This window comes from Tenrec ecaudatus, chromosome 8 (assembly GCF_050624435.1).
Source record: "Tenrec ecaudatus isolate mTenEca1 chromosome 8, mTenEca1.hap1, whole genome shotgun sequence".
Lineage (NCBI taxonomy): Eukaryota > Metazoa > Chordata > Mammalia > Afrosoricida > Tenrecidae > Tenrec > Tenrec ecaudatus.
The window spans coordinates 21,081,662-21,101,943 of NC_134537.1; the positions used below are offsets into that span (position 1 = coordinate 21,081,662).

The 20,282-nt window shown below is 45.2% G+C and overlaps 1 protein-coding gene across 4 annotated transcripts in view; it reads right to left on the bottom strand.

The window, feature by feature from the left end:
• Nucleotides 1-10,366: 10,366 nt before the first annotated feature.
• The window catches only part of PEX5L (peroxisomal biogenesis factor 5 like), a 213,064-nt gene continuing 203,148 nt past the window's right edge, over nucleotides 10,367-20,282 (bottom strand). For all 4 annotated transcript variants that reach the window (XM_075555606.1, XM_075555604.1, XM_075555605.1 and 1 more), the window contains 5 exons: nucleotides 19,671-19,741; nucleotides 15,557-15,754; nucleotides 14,453-14,618; nucleotides 13,922-14,079; nucleotides 10,367-11,757 (listed from right to left, as the gene is read on the bottom strand). In XM_075555606.1, coding sequence (XP_075411721.1) covers nucleotides 11,553-11,757; nucleotides 13,922-14,079; nucleotides 14,453-14,618; nucleotides 15,557-15,754; nucleotides 19,671-19,741 — 798 coding nt within the window. In that variant the 3' untranslated portion in view covers nucleotides 10,367-11,552. The remainder of the gene's footprint in view (nucleotides 11,758-13,921; nucleotides 14,080-14,452; nucleotides 14,619-15,556; nucleotides 15,755-19,670; nucleotides 19,742-20,282) is intronic.

The window sequence follows — 20,282 nt, forward strand, 5'->3', positions numbered from 1 at the left end:
CTCAGTGATGGATTTTCTATTTCTCCTCCGCCTCCTCCTCTTCCTCCTTACCCTTCTTCCTTTCAGTAATGGATTTTCTGCTTCTTCTTTTGCTCGATGAAGCTCATTTTATTTTTGTCTTCTTTTTAAAGAAAGGGATTACAGGAGCATAAAGTAGCAAAAAAGGAACCAGGTTTAGAATTAGTATGCAAGTTTTAATCTGGGCTCATCTATCAGCTATGTGATTTAAAAACATCATTTTATTGGGGTTATTTACAGCTCTTATAAAATATTCTGTACATCCATTGTATCAAGCACATTTGTCCATATGTTGCCATCATCCTTTTCAAAACATTTCCTTTCTACTTGAGTCTTTGATATCAGCCCCTCTTTTTTTTCCCCCACCCTCACACACTCCTGTGACCCATTGATAAATTGTAAACTAGCATTTTCCTATCTTACACCATCTGCTGCAATGATGGATTTTCAAAAGTAAATCATCAGGCCTTTCTACACTGCCTCTTGAGTGCCCTCGCACCACCAATTATTCAGTGAGCCTCTGAGGATGCTAACCATTTGCACCACCTGGGGACTCCAAGACACAGGGAGCCGTGGCCAAACAGGAGATCAAATGTGGCATCAGATGCAGACTAATGCATCCTTCTGCCACGGAGCGGCTGGTGGGTGTGAGCTGACTCCCTTTCAGTTAGCAGCTGAGCATTCTAACCACTGTGCCAATAGAGCCCCTCAGATAGGAGAGAGAGGATCGAATGGCTGGTTCGATGTCCTTGAGCTAGAGGTGATGCGAGCTAGTGCCAGACCTGCTCTCAGAGACCGGGAGTGTGGATGGGGGAGGTGGAGGGCGTGGGAGTGCTCTCCTGCCAGTTTTAATTTTCTCAGCCAAAGAGGAAGCAAAACCATGTGCTGAGAGTGAGGATGAGGGAGCGTGGGCGTTGGAGGGGAGAGGAGATGGTGTGAAATAGCCAGTCGGAACTCTTCCCAAATATACGTTTTCCTGTCTTGTTGGAGTGACATTAGTTTAACTGGTATCGACTCAGTTAATTCTTTTTGAGGACAATCGGAGTCATCCGTTAGATTTTCAGGCCTTTATCGGATTTCTCTATTTAAACTCTTGCTGTTTCTACGTTTTCTTTTGTAGCTATTTATTTCCATGGGGTTCAGTTTGAAATCAATAGGCAGCCGAGTTTACTGTGAGTAGTCTTAGGCAACTCTTGCTTGTTTCTCTCAAGCCTTTATTTGGCTGGCCCAGTTTTTATAAGTTATAATCTGTGATCTTTAGTCAGTTTTTAATCAATGAAGGCTTTGTTTTTTCCCCCTCTTAACCCAGCCCAGGCATCTGTGTTGCATTTTCTGCAGCAACAGTGATTATGGACTGAGTAAAAGTCTTCTGAGGGCACAGGTAAAGGACCGGAGGTGCTGATGGGAGAACAGTGGCAGGAAGGGCACCATCCAGGTTAGCAGCATCCTGCTCTGATGGTTGTTCCTGCCATCACGTGGTTCCGCCAGTCAAGGTGACTCCACCCGTCACAGAACTAAATGGTCCCACGCCTCCTGCAGGATCAGAGGCAGAGCAGGCTGCTGTGCTCCACAGGGCTTCTGCTGGCTGAGTTTTAGAAGTAAATCGGCTGAATCTCGTACAGCATCCGGGCACTGCTGACAGATGGGTGGTGGCTTCACATGACATGCCTCGGCTGGGAATCCAATCCATGTCTCTGCCTAGAAAGGTGAGACTTTTACAACAGAACCTCCCATGCCCAGTACATGCTACGTTTCAGTCAACGCTGGCTTCTTTTGTGCTTCCCTCTCATGGGGCCGAGGAACACTGTGCCTGCTTACTGCTTGTCTCCACCCTTCCAGATGCAGGGGAACAAATTCAAAGACAGGGCTTACTGTGAACCTGCAGTCTAGTTCCACAGGACAGAACACAAAACACTAGCCATCGGTCCTTAAGGTTTCATGCATTAAGGTGATTGCCGAGGATTACCAATGAACTCATTGTCTTTGACTCCATTCTGACTCACAGTGACCCTAAAGGACAGGGTAGAACTGCCCCTGTGAGTTTCCGAGACTGTCACTCTTCTTTAAAAAAAATAACATTTTATTGGGGGCTTGTACAGCTCTTACCACAATCCATACATCCATCTAGTGTGTGAAGCACATTTGTACATATGTTGTCATCATTTTCAAAACATTTTCTTTACACCTGAGCCCTTGCTATCAGCTCATTCTCCCCCCCCCCCACCCCACCACACTTCCTCCCTCATGAACCCTTGATAATTTATAAATTTTCCCCCATGTCTTACACTGACTGATGTATCCCTTCACCCACTTTTCTGTTGTCTGTCCCCCTGGGAAGGGGTTATATGTAGATCATTGTGACCAGTTCCCTCTTTCTCCCCCCACCATGCCCTTCCCATCCTGGTATTGCTACTCTCAATATTGGTCCGGAGGGCTTTATCTGTCATGGATTCCCTGTGTTGTGACCTCTTATCTGTTCCAGTGTACATGCTCTGGTTTAGCCAGATTGGTAAGGCAGAATTGGGGTCATGATAGTGGATGGGGCTGAGGGGAGGAAGCATTAAAGAACTAGAGGGAAGTTGTATGTTTCATCAGTGCTAAACTGCACCCTGATTGGCTTGTCTCTTCCATGTGATCCTTCTGTAAGGGGATGTCCAATTGTCTACAGATGGGCTATGTGTCTCCACTTTGTACCCCCCCCCCCCATTCACATTGATATGAATTTTTGTTCTGGGTCCCCAAACTGTACCTCTTTATGGGAATAGAAAGCCTCATATTTCTCCCTTGGAGCCACTGGTGGCTTTGAACTGCTGACCTTGAAGTTATCAGCCCAATTTGGAACCACTATGCCAATGGGGCTCCTTAAGATTAGTAGGTAATGTTATTTATTATGGGGTGTAAATGGGAAACACACACACACATCCTTTGGAAGTTAGAATTAGTTGTGTAATAGAGGTATTACCTTAAGGAATCTTATCAAGAAATGGAAACAACTCTTTAAACATTGGGCTACTTTTATTGATCTATGTTTAAGAAATTAATATAGGCAAATAACAAACTGTAGTTTCAACTTGAGAAGAAAAAGTCACTGAAGAGACGGGGTGGGAGGGATAAAAGTGAAGCAGTAGGCCAGAAGGGCGGGATGCGGGTGGACTGGGCTGGCGTAGAGGATCATCCATTCCTGACTACGTAGGTAGGAGAAGAAAGACTGCAGCTGAATTTCCTAGAGGAAGCCATGGACTTCTGCCAAAGTGAAGCAGTGTCACAGCTGAAAACAGTGGAAAAGTGGGTTCTCCTGTCCTCAAGGCCGTTCCACCACCAGCCTGGTCACCCCAGCATGTAAGGCAATAACCAGCTTTGGAACAGGAAGTTCTGTGTGATTGGCATCTCTCCGCTGCTTGTGGGCACACCTCTTGACCCAGGCCAAGAGCGGTGCTCTGTCAGCTGCCCACCAGTCCCGTGCATTCCTCATGCTCTCCCCTCCTTCCACTCGCACGGCACTGGACACCCATCAGCCCACGCCTGCAGGGCCACCTGTTGGCTCTGCTAGGAGTGCTGGTCTCTCCTCTGCTTCCTTGGCTGGCTCCTTCTTGTGAATCAATTCTCAGCCAAGGCACCATCTGCTAAGAGAAACCTTTCCCGACCCCCTATAGAGAAAGGGGTCCCCATGAGATTCATCATCTCCGGTTTGGCCTTGTGCTAGCACTTCTCAGCCCAGGGCGAGATTCGTTGAGATCTTTGCTGCTTCCTTCCACCAAACATAAGCACATCTGGGGCAAGGCTGATGTGGGTCCCTGATCCGTGTCCCACCCTGAGAGCAGCACCGGCCCATGAAGGCCATGACATTGATCTCACTCTTGTGACAGAGTAGAACTGCCCCACCGGGGTTTCCAGACCAATCTTTACAGGGGCAGGCCACTCCATCCTCCCATGGAGCACTGGGTTTAAACTCGTTTGAAGCCAAGTGCTTAGCCGTTGCACAAGTTGAAAGTGCTCCGATATTTCTTGACTATTTTCTTGGTGGTGGTTAAAAAAGACCCCAACACCAAAATAGATTTTAATAGTTTTATTCTAAAAAAAAATCACAAAATTCAATTCAGGTTAAATAGTATTTTAGTTCTTAAAAAATTAACAAAGAAGGAAGATTTTAAAGCTTTGTTTTATATCTAAAAATGCATTCCAGATTTCCAAATAACTCATGCGTAATCATACATTGTGATATTCAATAAAAGGACTATTAGCCAGTAGTAAAAATGGGTTCCTTTGCTTCAAAGTGATTCGGATTCCCCCCACCTCACTTTGAAAGATTCCTGAAGAGACCTCGAAGCCACAAAGTTTATTTGAAAACATAGTTTAAAATTGCACAAATATAAATACAATTTAATAATGTGAAAAAGGGAAGGCATGCCTCCACTAATTATACAAAAATACTACATTAATCTTGGTAATATGCAAATGATAAGCCAGCTGAGTAAACACATTGGTATGATAAGAGGTTATTTTTTTAATGGTAGTAATTTTATTTAAAAAAGCAATGCAGGGAATAATAAATTGAAGCTTTAATTCCCAACAGAGTTGTACTACGATACATAATATTTCACTAGATACACAGATACCGTATCACCAAGTTAGCCAAATAACCTTTACTTCCCCCGCCCCCTGCCGGTTGGCATTCATTTATTATCGGTCACTTAATTTGGGTTGGTATTATTTTGGAGAAGCAATGTAAACATTTAAAGTAATTCTTTTTGTTGTTGTCTATTTCAGCCTGAAAATGAACCCCCAAGATGTGAACCTTGGGCAGGAGGATGCATCACAGAACGTTTCAAAGCAAGAATTTCCATTTAGATACATAATATTCATAGATATACAAAATAGATAGAAATGTGTCTTTTCTAAATAGTTAATAAATGCCTGTTATAGGTTGTAAAAAGTTTGCTAAACTAATTGGGTATGCTTTTTTTCCCCCAACCAATGTAAACAAATTTGATCAATGAAGAATGGGAGGGGACGTGTTGGGTTAGAAGATGTGGTGGGGATGGGGAGGGGGGCCAGGAATGACAGGAAGTTTGTTAAAAATTTAGATTTGCTCTGTGTTCTCTTACCACTGGTAACATAATGAATCATGAACACATTTCTCACATGGTACAACTTCTTTATGGTCGCAAAAGCATTTTTAAAACGTTGATTATTCCTACAAAAGCTTTCTGTATGTCTCCGTGAACATCCCAGATTAGCTAGTTGAATGTAGATATTCATTACACCCTTAGATGTTGTACCTTTTTCATCACCGAGAAATTCAAAGGGGGGGGGGGAGGGACACAAACACGATGCATTTTATTGTTCAGCATACAATCGCCTCATACTTTTGTTCCCTTTTTATTGACTTTGAACGCAGTTTTCTAAAATTGTCCCACTGCGCCCATCAGGGTTTTATGGAAATTCTGCCACGCATTGCCCGCTCCTTTTCTTCTGTAGAGAAGAAAGTCCGGAGGAAAGAGTCCCCAGATCGGGGCACTTGTTCTCAGAGGAGTTTATTTGGGTATGTCTGCATAGTTTGTAGGTTAATAGAAGCTTTATTCAAGGCAAATACTACAAGAGTTTGTTAAACTCTCCATTTTAATTTTCTCCTTTTTCACCACTGTCTGTTGTCCCCACAGAACGGTCTTTGCTGTGTGTTCCATGAATTCAGTCTGAGCTCAACTGTGTGTGTGTGTGTGTGTGTGTGTGTGTAGATTGTAGAGTGTAGGAAGGGGTGGCGGAGTTGGTCACATGAGAGAGACCCCCTTGCCAGGCTGAGCTTTGCTGTCACCAGTTCCAGCCCCTTTATCTATATTTCCACCTACAACTGAAGCTAAGGAACGTGGCAGTGAGAGGGCTTCAGGAGGGTTGATTTTGAGTCAACTTGAAATCCCCTCTTCACCCTGACGTAATTCTTCAGCTGTATTCACCTTGTGCAGTTTCTCAAGGGGCCCGCCTGCCACACAAGTACCAGCAGGGCTTGGACACGCCTGCACCCCTCACACACATCCTTCATGCACTAGCTACATGGAAGCTACGGAAACCTGTTTGAAGGCCTCAGGTTCACTTTGACTTGTTAGGATTTTCATAAGTTTGACATTACTCCCCATCTTTCTACCTTACTTAGCATATCAGTACTTCGAATTTATTTCCAGATTTGTAGGAAACACTGGAAATGCACTGTCCAGAATTTAGAACCCCAAACTTTATATGCCGAGGCAATCACATGATTTAGTTATGGACAAACAGACACATGGGTCTTGGTTCTGGTTTGGATCTCTTGTGCCTCAGAAGTCGTGTATATGTTTTTTGAAAAACTGTTGGATTTCTAAGTACCTGGATCCCTCTGAGGATTAGTTTGGCAGTGGCTGCACACTGCATATGCCAGATGTTCGAACATCTGTAAAGTTCAGTGTGATGACAGGAAAAGACTCTCAAGGACAGGATGTTAAAAGAGAATGGAGGGATGGTAACGCAGTTCATGTAAATGCTTCCTTGTTTATGAGCAAGCAAAAGCTAACCTGTGAGATTAGTCATGCACTGGGTACATTTACATTCAGTCAAGTTATATTGCATGCTTTGGTTAATATTTGAGTAGGCAAATTTTCAAGTACTAATGCATGCGATATCGTTGTACCTGAGGTTATATGTGTTACTTTTTAAAAACTATTTTATTTTTTACAAACGTATGCCAGAGTTCATCTATGGACACTCTTTAAAAATATATATGTGTCTACTTCTTAGTCCAAAACAGTTTACTTCCAACCGATTTTATAAATACTGAGATGACAGGGATGTCTGGGCAGTAAAATCAGGTTTGGGAATGAATGTGACATGACATCTTGTGTGCACATGGTTAGTAATTTCCAAAATCGGAGGCCTCAACACAACGGCACATAAAGGATACCTTCAGAATACCCTGTTTCTAAAGTGCTTCTAGAAGCGTGTCAAGGGATAAAAGAATCACAGAGATGACGGCAGCAATAACCACAGTGACGATGACAGCACACCTAAGTACAGTCTCCTCTTATGGAATGGATTCAGGGGCCACACAGGGAGGGGCACAGCAAGACCATGTGGTTTTCGCTCTATGTTCACAAAGTTTATGGTAAAGTGTTTGGGAGCTCTTGGCCCTAGCTAAAATGGTGCTCCAGTCTTGCTTGTCTAGAACAGACCAGGAGGAGATTTATCTAGTGCCAGGGTGTGAACCTGGATCCAAGATTCAGCACAAGAGTTCGTTCACAGAAGAGAATGAAGGAGTTGGCATACCCCTGAAAAACATTGAGTGTTTCCTGGGCAGTCCTGCGCAGTTATGGATCAACAATTTGCCATCCTAGAAGAATTCCAGCTAAGACGAGCATGCACAATCCAGAGTTTTCTTTTAAAGTCTTGTGGTGGGCAAGAGCTGCCTTTCTGTCAGACGCCACGGTGAGTGCTCTTGGCAGAATGCATAAGGAAGGAATGAAGATGACTAACCCCGTAAGGGGAGCGATACTTGGTTCCGTCTCACCGCTGAGATACAGCAACACACAGAAATACTTACGACACCATTTGAAATTCCGCAGTGATCACTGGCTTCCTCTGAATTGTTGTCCAACCTACCAATGAGGTCCCTCAACGTCCCACGCTATTGAGCAGCCATTCTACGGAAAATATACCACTATCTAAGGACTCTTAGATATCTCAGAAACACAAGAAGAAAGGCAAAGAAGTCTCATAAGGGAGCCGAGAACATCTTAGGCTTCCAAAGGGGAGGAGTCATTTAGGAGACCATTTCAAGCCCTGAGGATAGGTACCCAAAGCAGTTGTGCCTGAAAAATACATTTGAATGTTAAGGGAAAAACCAACAGATATAATCAGGAACGTGGTAGAGCAAAGAGGTGGCAAAGCTATGGAAACAATAATCAAAGACCTTGCGGGTATGAATTGCTGGGCCTGGGGGCTCAGGACACTGTCTTAAGGGACACTGGGGTCAACTGGCATAATATAGTCTACAAAGGCAATGTTTGACATCCTCCTTCAGTTTGTAGGGACTGGGAGCTAAAAAGCTCATGAGCAGCCACCGAAGGTGTGGCTGTTGGTCTCTTCTGGTCTGGAGTAAAGAAGCGTGAGGAAAATGGGAGAGACCTGGAAACAATTAGTCCAGTGGACTAATGGACAACATGACTATTACTTTCCACAACCTGAAACCAGAAGCAATAGATGATACCCAGCTACAATGACCAACTGCTCTGAAAAGGATCCCATTAGAAGATCCTGGATAGAGTGGGAGACAAAAGGTGGAAACACTCAAAATCATTAACAAAAAAAGTCTGTTTACTGGTTGAATAGAGGCTGGTAGAACCCCTAAAATTATGCCCCTTAGGTATCCTTCAAGTTTGGAAAATTTCAGCCAACCAAGCGACAGGTCTGTAGGGGGAACAAGTACCCTAGGGGGGCACCTACCTTAGGCTCAACCACTTGAGATCAAAAGGGCAGTCTTTACCGAGTGACAGAGTTCAGAAAGTTTCTGAAAGGAGAAATGGAAACAGGAGGAGGAAGTGCTACTACAGGATCGAGATTGCAATGAACATGAAACAGAATGTGTCTGAGTCGTTGACTGGAAAAGGGATCTACTCTGTCAACTTTGGCCGATCACAATAAAAAAGTTTTCAACACCCAGGGCCACGAAACCAAACCCATGTGTGCAATGAAGACTGTTCTAAAAGCCATTGTATTTTTGGTGATGCTCTTATTTCTGTATGCTTTTTATTTCAATTTTCAGTAACTTTCGACTTAAATTTATTTTCAAAAATTGAAAAGTACTACTCTTTTCCTCTTGGGCAATGAATGATTCAGGACTTTCTGACAACGATGTTTTAGGAAAATCTTGCTTCTGATGGAGACACTAAATATATTGGAAAATGTTCTGCAAACATACATGGTGGGAATAAAAAACAAAAAAAGTATTTTTCCCCCAGAAGACAACTCCTTGGAGTTTGAAGTTACTTTGTGTTCCGCAGCAAAATAAAACTCAGGCCACAAAAATTTGCCACCACAATCAAACGGAACCAAAGCCCCCGCCTTGACACCCTGCTCAGGCCTTCCATTTTTACTGGTCTTGTGACTGTGGTGCAAGTGAGGCTAAGCACAGCCGACCATTACTCCTGAAAACCTGCTACCGCAGGGGACGTGGAATGGTACCACACTCAGAATGCTTGTCCGATTTCTTTAAATTCTTCCAAGGTTTCTAAGGGATTATGAGGGTCTCCAGCTTCTAACCAGCCAATGAACTCCAGAGAGAGGGAGGAAGAAGAAATAGGTGGAGGGAGAAGGATTCTCCATCAGGAAAATCCAAGCAGGGAGATGCCCTTGGTGGGAAATTGGTCCCCATGGGTCCTTCCTATACAGTTTCTAAGGATGCAGAAAATTCTACAGAAGCACACCTTGGAAGATGGTGTTGGCTTGACTTTCAGAGAGAGTGAAGAGGCCAGCCAAGATGGGGTGGTGGAGTCCTGTCAACTTGATTCCAAGTCAGTGAGCCTCTGTGTCATAGTAGAACTGCCTATTAGGTTTTTCTTGGTTGCAATATTTCCTGGAACAGATAGCCAAGTGTTTTCTTTCATGGAAACGGCCTGAACTGCTGACCTTTCAGTTACATCACTGAGCCTTTTAACTGCTGTGTCCTTATTGCCCGGCGGTGGTGCCTTAAACATCCCTGCCTCCTGCTGCAATAGCCCAACACGACACGCAGCACAGTGCCCTCATCACTTCGTTTTTATAAATCAGAACAGGTGGTTTCGCCTCCCCACCCATCTCCTAGACTCTGGGCCTTCAAGTGTCGCAGAGGAGAGGGCTTCTACCCACACCCAGAGTTCCTGGTCTCACTACGTGGGCGCTTTCCCTCCAGGCACAAGCTGATTTTCAGTCACCTGAACTGACTTGGCCCCAAATTTTGCTTGGCAATTCGTATCACGACTTCAACCGGCTTTTACTTACCCGAGACCTGGAAGAAAAAGTCAGTTACAAACTACTGTGGGGAACGGTCTGGCGGAAGGGAGGAGACCAAGTGAAGGAGAACGGGGGCAACTTCTTAGAACTTATCATGAGTGAAATTATGTCTGGGTCAGTATTTTGCAATAATTCTTTTAATTTATGTAAAAAAGAATGCTAGCCTTCAAAATAACTTCCCAGCTCTAAACACACACACACACACATGCACCCACTCTGTAGAACTACATGGAAGGTCACCAATTAAATGCAATACCACTGCTCACAGCAAATTCTTGGTAGTCGATCAGCATCCAAAATAAGAGCCAAAGGGGCATGCGTCAGCTGTAGTCAACCACCCACATCCATTCACCTCTAGGTAGAAAGTACCAGTCTTCTACCGCATAGGATGCAGAGGGCGGGCAGCACAGAGTATTAGAGAAGCTAAGAAAATTAGTTTTAGGAAAAGTGTATTCATCACGCTTAAGAAATATCATTTCAAATATTAACAGTTTAAAAGGACTATTGGTGTGCAGGGCAGTTAGAAAGCCAGTATAATACGACACTTAAGCACGTGAATGTGACCCCAGGAGAAATCAGGATGCCATCTAACTTCCTTCCAGCAGAGGATCCACGAAGAGACAGTACCTCCTTGCTTCAGTCCACAGTCTCGGGGTGCGTGCGCACCAGTCCTGTGTTTGACGTATTTATACTCTGCCCTATCTGCTTTAGGAAAAACACGCTTTCGAAGCCCTACACTATGGAAAAACTACTTTCAGAAAGTTTTTATTTGGTCCGTTGGTCTAACAAGGCAGAGTTCTCAAACCTCTCACTCCCAAGTTAAAAATTGGAGCAACAAAAAAACAAAACTCCAGCAAGGCATACATGAGAGTAAAGTGCAGATATACAGTCCCAGAGAAGTCTCCGCTGGGAACAGCAAAAATTCCTAGTGCAAGAATTGCTTTTGCCAGCCAAGCTCCCTCTCTGGAATCAAAGGGCGACAGGAGAGGTTAAAATTGGAACAGGTTTAAGCAATGCCTCTCTGCAATCCAGAGTTAATATATGTGCATGCACCAATGGCCAAACTAGGTTCAATTTTGTAAAAGGGGGAGCTTCTGGGAGGGCCGTTCGGAAACATGATTCCAGGGTCCGAGGCCCTGCTTTCTCTGTGAGCGTGTTCCTTTGATGCAACTGGGGACAGACTGACCTCCCCCCTTCCCTCTGCCCCCCAAGAACCTGCTTTGCAATGTGCTCCCCATTTGTGAAGAGAGCCCTCCTGACACACAGTCACTTTGTCTTGGTTCATCTAGTCTTTCCATTCTTCCAGGCCCAACCTCAACTCTATGTACAACGTGTTGTGCTTTTGCATCTGAACAGAAACTGGGCACTGCCTGTAGGGTTTTCCTTGGGTTCTAGGACCAGGGCCTTTAGAGCATTTGCTATTTCTATTTTGAGATTCATAATAAAATCATTCTGCATTTCTCCGGGCAAGTAAGCACGCACAGGGCTGCTGCTGCTTCTCCAGTCCCGTCTCTTCTCCTCCTTCAAGGATCCAAGTTAAAAGCTCTGAGGAGGACATCCAGGTCACCGAGATTAGCTGCCTGGAAGAGCTCGGGCTGGTCCATCAGCGAGAGCGCGATTCTCAGGGCCGCCCAGATGTTCCCCGAAATTGCCGGATGAGGAACTTGCTGTTGATTTCGGCTCTTTCGTTGCAAACTGAGGGCAGTGAGGAAATTGCTGACTGCTTCTCTAAAGGGGTAGAAAGACAAGCGTTTAAAAATACAACTAATTGGGGAGGTAGCAACTTTGAGAAAGAAAAAAAAAAGATTGTTATTATTTTAGGAGCCCTGACGGCACAGTGGTCCAGTGTTTGGCTGCGAAGGGCATCTTCGGTGGTTCAAAGCCGTCAACCCCTCCTCCGGAGAAAGGTGTGGTAAGAGCTTTGAGGAAGATTTGCTGCCTTCCACACTCTAGGGGGCAGATCGGCTGTCCTGAGGCAGAATTACTTGTTGGCATTGGGTTTGGTTTGTCATTCTTCTACCAGTTCAAAATCCTAAGTCACTCCCCTCTGTGGTGCTTTGGACAATCAAACAGTTTTCTGATTCTCATTATTCTTGTTATGAAATTTATCGTTAAAGACAGTGGGACCAGACAGAGAGAAACAGCCTCTGTGTATCTTAGGAGTAGCCTGTAGGAAGGAAGGGAAGGGGGAGTGCTATTAAAACCACTGCTAACTCGGCAGGTGCCTGTGATTTTTCCCCCGCTGCAGGAATAGTTCAGAAGACATCAACCATTGCAGATGTGCTTTCTGAAAAGCCAGACCAAACCAGTTTGTCACTGAGTGGAGACTGACTCTCGGCGACCTCGACTGTCCCAAAGGAGCATAGTACTTTAGTGGGTTTTCAGAGACTGGGTTCTTTTGGAAGGAGATAGCCAGGTCTTTACTCAGAGGCACCTCTGGATGCACCCCAACCTCCAGCCTTTTGTCGGTGATATTAAAAACTAGGGTTTATCAGGAAGACTCTGGCTCTATTTCAGAAACAAAGTGGCCCAACTTTCCTTAGTGGTGATGGAATCATGTCAAGCAGCTCGGGGAGAGTTCAGTTTATTATCCGAACCGCTGGGGTTGCATCCACGGGAGTCAGTGTAGGGCAGATGCTCCACTTCCCCAAGTCTCTGTTTCCCTGGATTTATACGAGATTCCACTTTAAACCCAGTTATAAAGCACGGTGAATCCACATATGTGACCTTAATTGGCAGTTTTCAACATGTGGTCTGAAGGCCCTCCCCCACCCCAATCAGGGAGGTCAAAGTTCATTTAATAACAATACCGAGATGTTACCTGACCTTTCACTTTCATTCGCTCATGCATGTACTGTGGGGTTTTCCAGAGGTGACAAGATGTGTGATGTATCGAAGCAGACATGAAAATCTGCCTTCCATTAAAGACAATTGGAAGAATATAGAACAATGACACTTTCTCATTCATCTACATTTTTGGGGGAGGGGTGGGGAGAATAATCATTTTCATTAAAACACGTTGCTTATATTAATACATGAGTTGGTTATTTTTAAAAAGAATAACAATATATTTTTTTCTCAGTTTAATTTTAATAAGTCTCAATAGCTACCCCACATAAAAAGACCCTTTGGATTCTGATAGTAGGCATTTATTCATGGTTAGATCTGCCTGTCCATGGGAGGCAGTTGGGAAGCCATTGGAGGGACCTGATCAATAGAATGAAGGGGGAGTTCCAACCACCTACTCTTCTGCGTTGCTTATAGTCAAGCTAGAGAGACAGAAAGAAACAGACAGGGAGTTGGCTTTGGATGCTCTTTCTGGATGCCTCTTCAAAGGGTGATGGCTTTGGGAAGGAAGAGCTCTCAGCCCAAGAGAGCCAGGCTCATCAGTCCACCCACTGCCATCAAGTGTATGCCTGGCAGGGATCTCTAGAGAGCTGTAGATAACACAAGACTCTGGTTCCCCTTGGTGATCTCCAAACACACTCTCGGATTTTTCATGAAGTTCTTTTAAATCTGTTCCTGTACTTGTGGACGAAGAGTCCTTTGGGAGGACAGGGGCAGGTGGTGGGGGTTCAGAAGATGGTAAAGGAGTGTATGTGAATAGTCTTCACATAGTTTGCACAAATAGGTATGGATAACTTGAAATTGTGTTGTATATTGTCATGATTCCGCCACCCCCCCAAATGCATTCATTTAAAAGCTCTGTCCACTACCACCCAGAGGCAGGTCTTCCCACCCAGATCTGTATATCTCATTGGCTTTGCGCCTCTGGAGAACTGTGACGCGTTCATGGAGCATGGCTCCTCCAAAGGGAGGCAGCCTTACTGCAGGCTCGTCAGCCTCAGCCCGGAGCCTGGCTCTCCCCTCTCAGTCTGCTCCCATACTTTACCTGTAGGCACCCAGATTGATGCAGCTTATTCCCAAATTGTATCTGGACCGAATGAAGCCTGGCTGAATCTCCAGCGCCCGAGTGTAGGCCTCCACGGCTTCCTCGCTGCGGTCTCCATTCGCCAAGGTCGCCCCAAGACGGTTCCATAGCGAATAGTCCTGATGACAGAGACAGAAGAGCTCTAACAAGGAGCGTAGCATGCGGCGATACCTTGCCCTCTGGTGCGCCCGCAGTGGCTGGAGGATGACAGAGGAACGGCTCCCCAGACGCATGCCTTACACATCTTCAGGGGCAACTTTGGGAATTGACTATCATTCAACAACTAACAGCCACCCTCTGAGGCTGTCGCGCCACTCATGCCTAGAGTTTAGGTATTGACATATGAACAGCCAGAGGGACATGTCAGCAATACGGATCCCTTTAAGCAGAGGCAGGGAGATTGGGAAAGTGCAATAGGCAAATAATGAATGTAGCTAATGAAACTTAGTATGAATACACAACTCGATGGTTTCTGGGTGTGCCTGCACTTACCTCTGGCCGAACAGTTAAGGCAGCGTTAAATGCATCAATTGCCCTGTTGAACTCTCCGCTCAGGTGGAAGAGTACTCCCAAGCCTGTCTGTAGGTCTGGGTCGATCAAATCTCCATTCTGGTGGGCGGCTTCCAGATACAATTCCTTCACTCCTTCCAGAACAGAGCTGCAAGGGGTCACACTTGATTTGTAATCCAAATGGTCTGAGCGGGAATTAGTTACTACTAAGTTCTCTACCGCAAGGAGCGTCTCTTCATTATAGACTAGCAAGAGTTTGGGGCAAAGATCACCGCTCCGGACGAAGACATCAATACTGAATGTTGAAGACACTCACTGATTTTGTCATACAAACAAAACCCAATAAACTCCCCAACCACCTCACTGCCATTGATTTGACTCCGACTCCTGGTGACCCTGTAGGACAGGGTAGAACTTCCCCTATGGGTTTCTGTGACTGTAACTCCTTATGGGAGTAGAGCCTCACTTTCCTGCAGAGTGACTGGTGGTTTCAAACTGCTGACCTTATGGAGAGCAGTCTAGAGTGTTCTCCACTGTGCCACTAGGGCTCCTGCACAGATACAGGCACAATACGGTCTTCACAAGTGAGTTCCCCTGACCCGTCTGAGTGCCAACATAGAAATCTCCATGGCTAAGTGTCCCCAGCAAGGCCAGGGTGGGAATTGACCTGGCATCACGATTTATTGCTGATGGAAACAAAATACTGACACAACAGAACGTGCATTCCCCCGCTCCCCCTCCATTACCACCTTGTAGGGCTTTATGCGACTTAGAGCCTCGATCCTCATCGTCATTCACTTAGGTGAATTATAGACCCAAACATTTGGCTTTCAAACAGGGTGCTCAGACAAATGTCTGTGAATGTCCACATGGAGGCCATGTGGTGAAAAGCTGGTTGTGGCTTCAGGGATCCATCTTTTCGTTGGAGTGGGTGCAGCATGTGAAACTGATCACCCCTCGAGCAGCACAATGGCCTGTAAATCATTTGGAAGCAGGGTGGTGGCTGAGGGAGCGCAGGCTCGTGTATGATCATGATGGAGCTAATTTGGGTATCTACCATTGGTCCTCATACACCAAGAAGGCTACCTGTCAACAGGGGACTTGGACATCCGCCGGCTGAGGCCTGGAGACCCCTTCTTGCTCTTCACGAGATATTTGTACTTTGGATTTTGCTTAATCCAGTTCTTGAGCGCCTCGCAGGCATCCTGCTGATGGCCAGTGTTGGTGTAACTCACAGCCAAAGCCATCAAAGCTTTCAAGTTATTGTGCTGCAATTCTAAGCACCTGCCAGGAGGCAAAAACAAAACAAACAAAGGCAGGTTCAGATTGTTTTTTTTAAAGAGCCAGAGTCCAAGTGTTCTTTAGAAGATGTGAAGTCTTTGCTAATGAATGGTGCCAACGCATTTATATCATGTCCCTGGAAAACACCATGCCTATCTGCAGGAAAATCGGGAGCTAAGCACATTTTCAGAATAGTTAAAACTCATTCTGATAACTAGCACCTCAGGCTATTGTAATTCCTAGTTTAAGAACTAAGTTCCAAGAAATCCAGCCCATGGTGGCAGCACAGAATGTCTCAGCTAATCCATAGGAGGGTTCAAAGAAGCAAACTCCTTGCCATTGAATTGATTCCAACTCATAGCAACCCAATTGGACCGAGGAGAATGGCCCTCCATGGTCTTCTGGGGCCGCAACTCTGCACAGGCTCTTGCAGAGCCGCAGGTAGGTTTGAACTACCGACCTTGTGGCTCACAGCCTGTCATAACCCATGGGCCATTAAGGCGCCTTGAATGAGGATGCAGGGAAATTTTAATTCTGCTCGATTACTGCTATTATAAATGATTCCCAGTTCTGAAACAACCTGACTTGAACTAAACTCAGATCTTTGGAGATGAAAGATCAGACAGAGCGCCGTTTTGTAAAGGAGGGCAACACTCATGTTTCCAGACACCTTGTGCGTTTCCAGGGGCACAAGCTACTGCTGCTCCTTACGCTGATCCTTGGGGGCGCTAGCTAGGGCCCGTCGAACCTTGACATGCTTGGAATCATCTGCAGAAGGGTGTGGCTGAAGGCTGCCCAGGTCTTAACAAACTGCCAGGGGATGGTGGCATTGATGGCCAATGAGCCTGAGACAGTTCTAAATATCTGCTCAGGGCGCTCCCAGAGTCCCAGGAACCTCTTACTCTGTAGCAGGGAAGTTCTCAACCTTAGATCCATTTTAGAAATACTTTGGGGATTAAAAAATATATTGAACCTTGAACGCACTCGAACCTATTAAATCTCTCTCTGTGTGTGTGTGTGTGTTCATACATATTCACAGTTCCAGATTGGGAGTTCAGAGATATTGGGTTAAACCTTAACTCTGTTACACACTAGCTGCGGGACTCAAATTTTCCTTAATCCCTAATGCTCTGATTGATGGGAAATGATGCCCAAACACCCAGGTCCCATTCTGCCAACAGATACTAAGAGAGATCTGAGATGCAGGATTCCAGAATTGCCAAAGCTTGAAATTCCAAGGATCTAGAATTTGTAGAATGTAAGATTCTAAGACTCTCACAAGATATATGGGATTTAACACACCCATTCTCTCTCTCTCTCTCTCTCTCTCTCTCTCTCTCTCTCTCTCTCTCTCTCTCTCCTCAAAGCATTATATTACAAGCATTTCCAACCAAGGCAGGGAAAATAGATGTGTAATTGGCAAGGTCTATTTTCCCCAGTGTTTTCGTAGGAGCTCTAGTCAAGGAGGGTTTGGCACTAGCCTTCCCTGTCCCCCCTCTCCCAAGGAAGGAAAAAGTGTCCACAACCGTCAGTCAGGGGCCCAAGAACTTTACTTTCAAGGTTGCATGAAACCCTCTCAGGAAACTCTACATGGACACAAGGATGGAAAGTATAATGCAGCTATTTTGCTTTTGAGTTTTTGGATGCTGCCGAGCAAATACTTAGAGCAGCAGGATTGTAAGAAGAAGAATGTGGCATCAAGATTGGAGGAAGGCTTCTTAACAACCTGCACTGTGCAGATGGCACCGCCTTGCCTGCTGAAAGTGAGGACTTGAAGCAATTGCGGATGTAGTGGAGCCCTCAGTATGGATTACAACTCAATGCAAAGAGTACCCAAATCCTTTACATCGGATCAATAGGTAATATCGTGATAAACGGAGAAACGTTTGAGCTTGTCATGGGTTTCATCTTGCTTGGATCCACAATCAATGCTCATCGAAGCGGCAGTCAAGGGACCCAGAGACACGTTGCACTGAGTAAGTCTGCGGCTCAAGACCTCTCTCAAGTGTTGAGAAGCATGTAGGTCACTTTGAGGCCTAAGATATGCTTGATTCAAGCCAGAGCAGTGTCAATGGCCTCATGTGCAAGTGAAAGTAGGGCATTTGAATAAATTAGACCAAAGATACATCGATGCATCTGAATTAGAGTGTTGGCTAGGAAGATCACAAGTACCAGGGGCTACCAATAGAGCCACTTTCCAATCTGTCTCAGAAGTGCAGCCAGAATGCTTCTTAGAGGCAACGATGGTGAGACTGTCTCACAGACTTTGGACATGTTGTCAGGAGACACCAGTCCTTGGAGAAGGACCTCATGCTTGGTAACGCAGAGGGTCAGTGCAAAACAGGAAGGCCCTTGAAGAGATAGAGCGGTGGTTCTCCACCTTCCTCATGCCGTGACCCTCTCATACAGTTCCTCATGTAGTGGTGACCCCCAACCATCACATTATTTTTGTTGCTAATTCATCACTGTAAGTTTGCTACTGTTATGAATCATCGTGTAAATATCTGATGTGCGGGATGTATTTTCATTGTTACAAATTGAACATCATGAAAGCATAGCAATGAATCACAAACATAATATACACTTATATATTGTGAAATGCTTATTTCTAAGGACAAATTAATGAAACTTTGCTTTGAAGCATGGTGTAGCATGGGAAACAGTTTTCACACCTGCATGGGGGCGGACCCGCCTGGAGAGGAGCGGTGTCTCGGTTCCTAAGACCATGGGAAATAAATGTTTTCTGATGGCCTTAGGTGAACCCCATGAAAGGGTCATTTGATCCCCAAAGGGGTCGCGACCCACAGGTTGATAGCGACCCACAGGTTGAACCGCAAAGATAGCATGACAGTGGCTGCAACCACGGGCTCATACACAAGAACCATTATGAAGACAGTGCTGGACTAGGCGGTGTTTGGTTTTGTTGCACACACGGTCCCTGTGAGTCAGAACTGGCTTAATGGCACCTAACCGCAAGCACAGCTGAGGTGGTACAGTTAAAAAGAAAGTACTCAACACGTTTATTTTATGACTACTTTTGACACACACGTTCTTTGTTGCCAGTGAACATCAGTTGATTTGTAGAGGAAAGAATGTGATTCAGGGAAACTTTTTTTCCTCTCAAGTTCCTGTTTCCCACAACCACTAGTAAGTGAGACTTGGCATCAGCACTTTCACAGGCCAAATTCTCGGCAGTGCACAGAAATAAAAGTCAAAAGGCACGTCGGAAACACAAGCCCAAAACAAGTGCCCACCAGGCCCACAAGAACAGAAAAACCACGTCATTGTGAATGAGGGGGAGTGCGGAGTGGAGACCCAAAGCCCATCTGTAGGCAACTGGACAGGGTTGCGGGGAGGAGACGAGCCAGTCAGGGTGCAGTATAGCACCGATGAAACAGACAACGCTCCTCTAGTTTTCTAACGCCTCCCCACTTTTATGATCCCAATTCTACCGTACAAATCCGGCTAGACCAGAGCATGTACACTGGTACAGATCAGAGCTGGAAACACAGGAAATCCAGGACAGATAACCCCATCAGGACCATTAATGAGAGTAGCGATACCAGGAGGGTAAGGAGAAGGTGGGGGGGGGAAAGGGAGAACCAATCACAATGATCTATATATAACCCCGCCCCCTGGGGGACAGACAACAGAAAAGTGGGTGAAGGGAGACATCAGACAGTGTAAGACATGAAAAAATAATAATTTATAAATTATCAAGGGTTTGTGAAGGAGGAGGGGGGAGGGAGGGGAAAATGAGCTGATACCAAGGACTCAAGTAGAAAGAACATGTTTGGAGAATGATGATGGCAACGAATATACAAATGTGCTTGACACATGGATGGATGTATGGATTGCGGTAAGAATTGTACGAGCCCCCAATAAAATGATTTTTTTAAATGCACTTAGATGCATCTACCTCTGGAGGGCGACAATAGCTGCTTGTTCATTTTCGTTCTCCGCCTGGGTTATCCCAAGGAACTGCCATGCCTGCAAAAAAACCAGCAGATGCCTGTCAGTGATGCAGGAGGCAGTAACAGGTGAGTCAGTCCCTCCGGTGGTTCAGGGTGATCTCAAAGGGGAGAGCCATGTGAAAGGGATAGGCAGCACATGCCTTCCTTCCTTCAAGCTCCCTTGGGCCTTCTGGGTCAAGTTCTCCTGGCTCCGTTTCCAAACCCTCAGAGCACCGATGCTCTCCTGCGCCCCAGGGCTATGGGAACATTTGAGATTCTGAGAGTTCATATATTGGCTGCCTTAGAACCAGATGACACAGACATAAAATTATCCAGTTAGTAGAAAAGAGTTGAAAAGGAACCCATAAATGTACCCTGCAGCCACCCATAAAGAATCTCACCATGTACAAAAGGAAATGAAATATATAAACAGAGAGTCAACGGATTATGAGAAAAGTTACAGGAAATGTAAAAATCAGGGAAAACAAAACAAAACAAATCTCATATAGTCTTCATTACTGTAAAAGAATGACGGTTAAGATGCGCAAAACACATATAAATGCAATCATAATGTTTAT